This window comes from Mesoplodon bidens (assembly GCF_964165515.1).
Source record: "Mesoplodon bidens genome assembly, chromosome: 1".
In the NCBI taxonomy this organism is placed as follows: Eukaryota; Metazoa; Chordata; class Mammalia; order Artiodactyla; family Ziphiidae; genus Mesoplodon; species Mesoplodon bidens.
The window spans coordinates 216,386,335-216,397,419 of NC_138176.1; the positions used below are offsets into that span (position 1 = coordinate 216,386,335).

Sequence of the window (11,085 nt, forward strand, 5' to 3'; positions counted from 1 at the left end):
TCCTGGGCCAGGGCTCGAACCCATGTTCCCTGCATTGGCAGGCAGATTCTTAACCACTGCGCCACCAGGGAAGTTCTGTGTGTTGATTTTGTATCCTGAAACTTTACTGAACTTACTAGTTCTAACAGTTTTTTGGTGGAATCTTTAGGGGTTTTTATATATAATGTCATCTGCAGAGACAGTTTTACTTTTTCCTTTCTGATTTGGCTGCCTTTTATTTCTTTTTCTTGCTTAATTGCCAAGATTTCCAGTACTGTGTTGAATAGGAGTGATGAGAGTAGGCACCCTTGTCTTGTTCCTGAGTTTAGAGGAAAAGTTTTCAGCTTTTTATGGTTGAGTATGATGTTAGCTGTGGGCTTGTCATACATGGCCTTTATTATGTTGAAGTGTGTTCCTTTTATACACAGTTTATTGAGAGTTTTTATCATAAAGGATGTTGAATTTTGTCAAATGCATTCTCTGCATCTATTGAGATGGTCGTGTGATTTTTACCCTTCATTTTGTCAATGTGGTGTATCACATTGATTGATTTGTGTATGTTGAATCATCCTCGCTTCCCTGGGATGAATCCCACTCAGTCGTGGTGTATGATCCTTTTAATATATTGTTGAATTCAGTTTGCTAAAATTTTGTTGAGAATTTTTGCATCTATGTTCATCAGGGATATTGACCTATAATTTTCTGTTCTTGTAATGTCCTTGTCTGGCTTTGGTATCACAGTAATGCTGGCCTCACAAAATGAATTTGAAAGTGTTCTCTCCTCTTGTATTTTTTGGAAGGATTTGAGAAGGAATGGTATTAACTGTTGTTTCAGTATTTGGTAGAACTCACCAGTTGTGGTCCTGGTCTTTTCTTTGTCAGGATGTTTTTGATTACTGATTCAATCTCCTTACTAGTAATTGGTCAATTCAGATTTTCTATTTCTTCATGTTTCAGACTTTGTAGGTTGTATATTTCTAGGAATTTATCAATTTCGTTTAGGTTGTCTACTTTGTTGGTATATAATTGGTCATAATAATTTCTTATGATCCTTAGTATTTCTGTGTGATCTATTGCAGTGTCTCCTCTTTCATTTCTGATTTTATTTATTTGAGTCTCCTTTTTTTTTTCTTCTTGGTCTAGGTAAAGTTTTGTAAATTTTGCTTAACTTTTCAAAAAATCAGTTTTTAGTTTCATTGATCTTTTATCTTTTTAGTCTCTATTTCATATTTTTTCTCTAACCTTTGCTTTTTCCTTTCTTCTACTAAGTTTGGGCTCAGTTTGTTCTCCTTTTTCTAGTTCCTTGAAATGTAAATTTAGGTTGTTTATTTGAGATCTTTCTTTTTTTCTTAATGTAGGTGTTTGTCACTATAAACTTCCCTCTAGAACTGCTTTTGCTGTACTCCATAAGTTTTTGTATATTGTGTCTCCATTTTCATTTGTCTCAAGATATTTTTTGATTTCCCTTTTGATATTTTTCTTTGACTCGTGTTCAAGAGCATGTTTTTAAATCTCCACATATATATGAATTTTCCAGTTTTCTTCTTGTAATTAATTTCTAGTTTCATACCATTGTGGTCAGAAAAGATGCTTGATATGATTTCAATATTCTTAAGTTTATTTATTTTTTGATCTATCCTATTCCATATGCACTTGAGAAGAAATGTCTGTTTTGCTTTTGTTAACTGGAATGTTCTGAATATATGTCTGTTAGGTCTACTGGTCTAATGTGTAGTTTAAGCCCAATGTTTCCTTATTGGTTTTCCATCTGGATGGTCTATTCATTGTTGAAAGTGGGGTATTGAAGTCTCCTACTCTTATTGTATTGCTGTCTGTTTTCCCTTCAGATCTGTTAATATTTGCTTTATATATTTAGGTGCTCTAATGTTGGGTGAAAAAATATTTACACTTGTCATATCTTCTTGATGAATTGATCCCTTTGTCATTATGTAATGACCATCTCTATCTCTTGTTAAAGTGTTTGGCTTAAAGTCTATTTTATCTGAATCTCTTTTAGGCAGCATGTAGTTGGGTCTGATATTTTTTTATCCATTTAGCCACTGTGTGTTTTTTGATTGGAGACTTTAGTTCATTTACATTTAAAGTCATTATTGATAGGTGTGAACTTACTATTGACATCTTGTTAATTGTTTTCTGGCTGTTTTGTAATTCCTGTGTTCCTTTCTTGCTCTCTTCCTTTGTGATATGATGATTTTCTATAGTGCTATGCTTTGATTCCTTTTTCATTATCTTTTATATATCTACTATAGACTTTTTTTTTTTACTATAGACTTTTGCTTTGTGGTTACCAAGAAGCTTACCTAAAACATCTTATATTTATAACAGTCCATCTTAAGCAGATAGCAACTTTTTTTTTTTTTTTTTTTTGTGGTACGCGGGCCTCTCACTGTTGTGGCCTCTCCCGTTGCGGAGCACAGGCTCCGGATGCGCAGGCCCAGCGGCCATGGCTCACGGGCCCAGCCGCTCCGCGGCATATGGGATCCTCCCAGACCGGGGCACGAACCCGTATCCCCTGCATCGGCAGGCGGACTCTCAACCACTGCGCCACCAGGGAGGCCCAGCAACTTAACTTTGAATGCATTCAAAAGCTCAATATTTTTACAGTCCTTCCCCATTTTATGTTTTTGATGTCACAGATTTATATTTTTCAATATTGTGTAGCTATTAATAAATTATTATTGTTTTGTTTTTAATACTCTTGTCTTTTAACCTTTATACTAGAGTTGTAAGTGATTTACCCACCATCACTGCAATATGAGAGAATTCTGAATTAAATTATATATTTACCTTTATTGGTGAGTTTTATGCTTTCATATATTTGCATATTAGTCATTAGCATCCTTTCACTTCAACTTGAGGACCTATATTTTTTACATATGTCAGTATTTTTATTAATTTTTAAATAAAAATTTCAAAGGTTACTTTCCATTTACAGTTGTTACAAGATATTGGCTCTATGCCCCATGTTGTACAATACATCCTCGAGCCTGTCTTACACCCAGTAGTTTGTACTTCCCACACCCCCACTCCTCTAGTGCCCCCTCCCACACTGGTAATCACTAGTTTGCTCTCTATATCTCTGAGACGGCTTCTTTTTTGTTATATTCACTAGTTTGTTGTAAATTTTTAGATTCCACATGTAAGTGATATCATACAGTATTTGTTTTTCTCTGAAGACCTCGCTTTAACATTTCTTATATCAAGTCTGGTGGTGATGAACTCCTTCAGATATTGTTTCTAAAATTCTTTATCTCTTCAATTTTGAAGGACAACTTTGCAGGGTAGGGTATTCTTCGTTGGCAGTTTTTTCTTTCAGCACTTTGAGTATATCTTCCCACTCCCTTCTGGCTTGCAAAGCTTAAAATTGCTTCTTTGTTTGCTATGGTCCTGTGAGACTTGTGAATGCAAACCTCATTGGCTATCAGAGCTAGGTGATTTGGAGGCCGGTCCCTCAGAGAGAAGCTGCAAAAGCTGGGGTGCCCAGGGAGATCAGCTCGGTGCTTTGTGACCGCCTGGAGGGGTGGGATGGGGAGGGTGGGAGGGAGGGAGATGCATGAGGGAAGGGATGTGGGAACAGATGTATATGTATGACTGATTCACTTTGTTATAAAGCAGAAACTAATAAAAAAAAAAAAAAAGCTGGGGTGCCAGATGTGTGTACAGACTCCTTCCAGACAGATGCTGGCAATCTGGTTTTATCAGTGGAGCAAATTGAAGGAAGTAGGCAAGAGAAGTGCCCATGAGCTCCCCTGGGCTCCAGAGAGGATCTCAGCTAGCCCTTGTATATGTGCTAAACTAGAAACTGGGTCTCCAGGCATCAGCTTGTAAAGTATGGAGTCAAACCCTTTCTAGAGAAAGACTGGAGACAGGAATTTTTGCCTGCTCCCTCTGCACTGAGCCCTGGAGGCTTAGCTGTACTGAGTGTTCATGTGCTCTGTTAAGAATTGCTTCTTTGTTTGCTATAGTCCTGTGGGTCTCATGGATGCAAGCCCCATTGGCTTGCAGAACTAGGTGTTTTGGGGACCCAGCCCTCAGGTGGAAGTCTTAAAAGTTGGGGTGCTAGATATGTAGTCTAAACCCTTTGCTCCTCAGGGAGAAGCTGGGGGTTGAGGATTTTCTCCTGAATGTATGGTGCTATGCTAGGGGTGGTGTTTATGATGAGAGTGTGTCTCAGCTTCTCCTACTTATTTCAGTGTGGCTACCATTTCTTTTTTTGTTGTTGTTTTTTTTGGCCATGCCACACGGCTTGCAGGATCTCAATTCCCTGATCAGAGGTTGAACCTGGGCCACGACAGTGAAAGTCTGGAATCCTAACCATTAGGCCACCAGTGAACTGCCAGTGTGGCTATTTTCTTATTCGCCTGATGTGTAGGAGTCATTCAGCTGGTTTCTGGATTTCTTTCCAAGGGAATTGCTCTGTGTGTATCTGTACATTCAGTGCATCTGTGGGAGGAGGGAAGTTTAAGAGCCTCCCATGTCACCATCTTGGTCACAAAAGAAAAGAAAAGAAAATAAAACACTTTTTTTTTTTTTCATTAAGAAAGAAAAGAGAAAAAAAAAGCAAAAAAAAGAAGGAAAAATCATTCATGGTGACCTGGGTTAGAAGACTCAGCCTTCAAGAACCAGAATCAACTGTTTCTGGGTCAATTGCCTCATAACCTTACATACTTAAGCTTTACGGCTTAAGGAAGGATGTAGGATCATTTCTAATCCTGTAGACTGTGACTCTTCCACCAGGATCAACTCAAGACCTCATTATGAATTACATTAAAGTTTTTTTTCTGGTTGTGATATTGTCAGGAAAGAGCTCAGCCAACCTAACCAAGATCACTTGGGGGTGTAGCACAGGAAGGAAGATGAATATAGTTCATCTTTTTTCCTTTTGCTAGGTGCAGATGAATTAATTATAGTTCCCAGAGAAGCATTCCCTTTCGCTTAAAATAGTGTCAAATTTTCCATCCAAGTCTTCTATGAATAGAAGCTATTTGACTTGACATTAGGACAGAGCTTTGGAATCTGGAGATGACACAGACTACCTCTGTTTCTCTGCAAGGCATCCATCAGCTTGGGTTCTCAGTCTTTAGTTTTTTTTTCCTCCATAAAATGGGAATGAAATATACTCATTCATTTATTTCAGGAGGCTTTAGGGGAATTATTTAAAAACCATTTTTAATGTGCTGAGTAACTCAAATGGAAGGCAATAGATGCAAGGGAATTCTGGGGAAGAAATCCATTTAATGTGAATTGAGTTATTTTCTGGGTTATTTAGGTAAGATACAGAATGATCTTTAGGCTCGGAATCAGGACCATCTCCAGGCCTGTCTTTTGGAAAAGAGCTACACTTCATTTCTATTGCTGGCAACTTACATGTAGGAGAGTGATTCTTAGCCCTGCTCTGAGGTTTAAAAAATGTTTGAGTCCCACCTTGAAAGACTAATTTTACCTGTAAGGACATTTATGCTCTTTAGGTTAATTCTTATAATTATTTTTGTAAGAAGAGGGCAGACATTTACCTATAGATGAAAACTCACTGCTTTGGTGTATAGTCTTTTTTCATAAAATAACCCACGTCTTTATTTTCTTCCTGCAGACAAAACTGTGTGGAGTTTTACCCAGTATTTATGATTACATTGTGGATGGCTGGATGGTATTTCAACTAAGGTAAGTTTAATGATGACTATGGTCCTTACAACTATTAAACAGCAGATACGCAACCAGACATCTACTGATCCTGGAAGTTGTTTTAAACACAATAAGGACTGTCTGTTTGCATCCAAGAACACTGTGCTGCAGATAGGCTAACTTTGGCGTCATTGCAATTTAATTCAGTGATTTTTTAAAAACTTGGAACAAACTGTACGTGGGGGAATCCAGAATGAATATGACATGCGATTTTGTCTTCAAATCTAATATGCTAAATTCTAATTTATTTGCAGGAACAGAACACAAAATTAACAGTTCACCCTAATAATTATAGCTAATATTTATTGAATACTTACTTTGTGCCAGGTACAGTTTTTAAGTGTCATGCATGTATTATCTCATATGTAGGATTTACCTTCCTCTGTAGCAGGGTCTGTAATTCATTCCTGCTTTACAGGTGAGGAAACTGAAGTACAGAGAGGTTAGTTAAGTCGTTTGTCCAACTTAACATTCCCCAATGTAGGAGAAAAGTAGCTTTCGAGTGCAGAGCAGGGTTTATAGGTATTTGACCCAACAACCCGTGTACTTTTTGTTAAGAGTTTCCAAGGATGTAGTGCTGCTACTCCTGTATGTAGAAGTTCTGTAAACATCTGCTTTCCATTTGAATGGGGCATCCTTGGCGAGCTGAGGGCTGTACCCAAACTCTGCCTGCTCCTTTCACGGGAGCTCAGACTAGCATCAGCTACCTTATTTGGAGAAATTCAATCCCTTTTTCTTTCTGATAACTCTCGTGGCCTCATTTGGGTTTGACACTTGATTGCTACGATTTAAATAACCCCCAATCTAGCTGGTTTTTAAAGGCAACCCTATCACCTCCCCTCCTGTCATTTTTACTGTCAACTGAGAAATTTCAGCTAAAATGTCCTCTAGAGAATGACTTAACTTTTTTCGAACTTATATTTTTATCCCTTAAGGGCGAGAATGAAGGTGGCAGGTCCTTGTCAGGTGAGACCACATTCACAACTAATAACAGAAGTGCCTTTTGATTATGGGGCTCGGCCTCTGCCATTTGAACCCTTTGATTTCACTGTGATGGGCTGCATGAGGCTGACCGCCTCTTTTCTTCCTGCAGACAGAACTGTGTGGAGTTTTACCCAGTATTTATGATTACATTGTGGATGGCTGGATGGTATTTCAACCAAGGTAAGTTTAATGACGACTACGGTCCTTACAACTATTAAACAGCAGGTACGCAACCAGACATCTACTGATCCTGGAAGTTGTTTTAAACAAACTAAGCGCTGTCTGTTTGCATCCAAGAACACTGTGCTGCAGATAGGCTAACTGGCGTCAAAGGATATCTTGGGTATCTTGTTGTAATTTGCACTCTTTCTCATCCAGAGTAGGTTGCCTATTAACTGCCTTGAACAGTTCTCATTGGATTTGTGGGAGTAGTGGATTAGATAGGGAGTTTCTAAACCGCAGCGTGCTCAGAATCTCTCCCCTTCCTCAGAGGCCAGGTGGCCCTTCCACCCTTTCTCCTCCTGCTCTCATCCTTCGGGGCCCAGCACAGGAGTCACCCCCTCAGAGGGGCCTTCCGTGACCCTTCCTAAAGGCGGCCTCCTCCAGTTCCTGGCGGCCCATCCTCCTTCATTTCCTTCACAGCACGTTCAAGTCTATTTTTCTTCTTGTTTTCCCCTTTGTTGTCTGTCTTTGATGATAAACTCCATAAGGGCAGGGAGCTTGTATCTTTTTCACAGCTAACTCCAATCCTTAGCATAATACCTGCTATATAGTAGAAGCCAAAAAAAATGTTTATGACCTAATAAAATAATGAATTTCATTTTATCCAGCATATCAGAGTCCCACAGACAGACTTCTCATGTTTCTAAGAGGGCTCTGGCAATTTACATGTGTGAAGTGTTGAGGAAGACAGCGGGTCCCGAGTGTAGGGAAGATATTGAGAGTTTTCATTGGACTGGATGGCAGAACATAACCCACATTTTACATTTCTTTTAGGTAAAATTTGTATTTAGTGAAATGCACAAATCTTAAGTGTACCATCCGATGAGTTTTGACAAGTGTATACACCTGTGTCACTCAAATCCCTATCAAGATATGGAACATGACAACCACTCAGAAAGTTTCCTCAGGTCCTTCCCAGTCCCTTTCAGAGGCAGACAATGCTCTGATTTTTAAAAATCATAGTTTAGTTTTGTCCATTCTAGAACTTTCTATAATTGGAACCATAGTATGTACTCTTGTATAATGCTTCATTCACTCAGCAAAATATTTTTGAGATTCACCATGCTGTTTGTTGCAAGTTGTCTGTTTCTTTTCATCGCCAGTGGGCCTCCATTGTATGGTTATCACGGTTTGGTTATCCATTCTCCTGTGGATAGATTTCCAGGCTGTTTTCAGTGTTTGGCTATGAGTACAGCTGCAGTGCATCCTGTACGAGTCTTTTTATGGACATGTGCTTTCATTTCTCTTGGGTAAATACACAGGAAAGGAAGGAATTGCTGGGCCAAAAAGTAATGTTTAGTTTTATAAGACACTACCAGAACTTTTCCCAAAGTGGCTGTACCATTTGGCATTCCCACCAATAATGTATGAGATTCCAACACCCCCAACGTTTTATGCTTCAGTCTTTTTAAAAGTTCGCCATTCTGGTGGGTGTGCAAGTGGTGTCGTCTCATCGTGGTTTTAAATTGCAGTTTTGCTGGTATTGAATGATGTTGAAAAAATTTTCATGTGCGTATCAGTACATTTGTTTATCTTGCTGTGTGAATTTTCTATTCAAATATTTTGCCCATTAAAAACATTAAGTTGTTTTTCTTTCATTATTGAATTGCCAGAGTTCTGCACACAAGTCTTTTGTCAGATACACGTTCTGTGAGTGTTGTCAATTTTCACACCGCATTTTGAGAGGCTGCCATCATGTTCTTGTCTTTTTTTTCTTCTCTATAGTTTTTTGATACTTGTCTAAGTCTGGTGTACATATATGTCCATCACCAGTATTTCTGGGGATACTCAAAAGCTGCTAAAAGAAAAGGTAAGGAACACCCAAGAATTGTGTATTTAGACAAAAAGTAGCAGGATGGAGTCTATATTAGCTTCCTGTTCCTGAGAGTAATACAGCACTGATGGCTATGACGGCAGAAGTGATCTACGTTGCCTGAGGCCAAGTCTCACCAGGCCCTCCACAATTAGGTGTGAGCCAGGAAATTGCAAGGATAAAACTGTACACTAAGTGTGCACTCTTTTGACCACCACACTTTAAATCCTTGCAAACATTTTGCACTATCTCCAAATTTACCAAGGAAATAATCCCTTTCAGCTTTGATAATCCTTTGAATGTCCAAAAGGAGCCACTTGACCTCTGTGGCTAGGCATCCTCTTTAATTTATCTGATGAATCAAAATTTTCAAATGGCAAAAACATGGAAGTTCTGGGCGGTGTCCACAATGAGAGTTCTGTCCCAGGCTCCCCAGCTTCATCCCTGTAGCCCAGTTTATTTATCACCTCTCTCTCTCTCACGCATCCGCCCGCAGGATCACTGGTTTCCGGTTGAGTCTGGGGGTTTTGGCCTTGTTGACTGTCCTAAGCACCATGGGGATTGCAAACAGCTTTCTGGATGAATACCTGGACTTCAGTGTTGCCAAGAAACTGAGGCACTTCTAACGTTCCCCCTCCCTTTGCTCAAAGGCTTGCAGAAGATGTTTCCACTCTAAAGGTTAGATGGTGCCACTTGTTCAATTAAAAGAAGTAGGTCTCCTTTTTTTTGAAATGGCTTTGTAGAAACATCCCCTTTAGATCTTCCTGTTAGTTTAACAACTGTAGTTTGCTCTGAGGGGGAGGATCTGTAGCATCAGTGGAAGTGGGTTGAGCCCAGGTTTTAGAAGCACATGCTGAAGTCATGACTGCTGGTGTAGGGAGAAAGCAGCCTGACCTGTCTGTGTCTAGGGCTTTCCGTGGACCACTGCCGTCACTCACCTCTAAGACTGCTTCTCTCTTGATGGAAAGTTCTAGGTAGATGCTGATAAGGCAGCTGAGCCCACTTCATTAGTTGCAGGAATGCAGCAGTTGGTGAGGGAAGTCAGGCAAACACATCAAGTAGCCAGAGAAGGGAGTCATCAACTAACAGCACAAAACACATCTGGCTGTGAAAATGGACTTTGTAACGAACAAAGGAAAAAGAAAAAAAAAGGTCTGTCATTTTCAAGAAACCATCCAGAGAAGTGTGCTCGGGGGATATCTTGGCCCTGGGCAGGGGAAGGAGGGTCATGGTCTTGGCTGGAGAGCCTAGGCTGGGTTCCACTGCACTTCCCATGCCACGCGGTGCTGGGGGCCTGCTGCTGTTGGACCCTGACGTGCAGTCACTGTCTGGCACGAGGCAAATGACCCTCTTCACTTTCTTCATCTGTAAAATGGGAATGAGTCTTCAGAGGCCTTAGGAGAATGGAATTATGAGCACATATAACTTTTTAGTATCAGGAAAAGAGCTCTCTGTAATTTTTCTAAAGAAAGTGGGACAGCCTTGAATCTGGTGTAGGCATCTCCAAGAAACTTTTTATTGGGCCTTTTTTTGGTGTGTGGGTACAAAGGCAGTTACAGAGGCTATGAATAATAGAGAAAAATAAAGGCATTAAAACACTAGCGTTTCCAAAATAGTAGGGGGGAAGACACGCCAACCTCTTGCATCCCAAATAGCTGGGCTAAATACCCCAGAGTACACTGAGAATGACCAGTCTGGGAATGGGGTATCTGGATATCAGCCCAGTTCCCCCACTAACTGGCTCTCTGACTCTGGATAAGGCAGCTCACCATAGAGGTGGTACAGCAAAAGAAGTGAAGACTCCAGGACCAGTCAACACTAATCCTGTTCTACCACTCACTGGCTATGCTACCACAGCCGTGTAGCTCTCTGCCTCCGTTTTGTTTTTTTGTTTGTTTTGTTTTTTTTGCGGTACGCGGGCCTCTCACTGTTGTGGCCTCTCCCGTTGCGGAGCACAGGCTCCGGACGCGCAGGCTCAGCGGCCATGGCTCACGGGCCCAGCCGCTCCGCGGCATGTGGGATCCTCCCGGACCGGGGCACAAACCCGCGTCCCCTGCATCGACAGGCGGACTCTCAACCGCTGCACCACCAGGGAAGCCCTCTGCCTCAGTTTTTTTCTCAGGTAAAATGGGGCTAATATTTTTAAATGCTATGATTCTAAGGTCTTTTTACTTTTTAGTATTTCAGTCAGTTATAGTGACTCGTATTGTGACATTTTAATTGTTTTACACATTGAAGACAATAAAGGAAGAGAAAGTGCAATTTTTTTTTCATGGAGAACTTAAATTTAATGTGTCCCACCATGGGGTAAAGTGCAAATTTTTGACCATAAAGCATAATAACTGCAAACTCATTATCCTTTGGAAGTGGGAAAAACCCCACAA

At 40.3% G+C, this 11,085-nt stretch overlaps 1 protein-coding gene across 1 annotated transcript in view; it reads left to right on the forward strand.

Annotated features, from left to right (window-relative positions):
• Window positions 1-9,376, forward strand: part of MGST2 (microsomal glutathione S-transferase 2) — a 30,626-nt gene extending 21,250 nt beyond the window's left edge. Inside the window, 4 exon segments of the mRNA XM_081216396.1 lie at window positions 6,776-6,846; window positions 8,614-8,615; window positions 8,617-8,698; window positions 9,152-9,376. Of these exon segments, the coding sequence (XP_081072522.1) occupies window positions 6,776-6,846; window positions 8,614-8,615; window positions 8,617-8,698; window positions 9,152-9,327 (331 nt within the window). The 3' untranslated portion in view covers window positions 9,328-9,376.
• The last annotated feature ends 1,709 nt before the right edge of the window (window positions 9,377-11,085 follow it).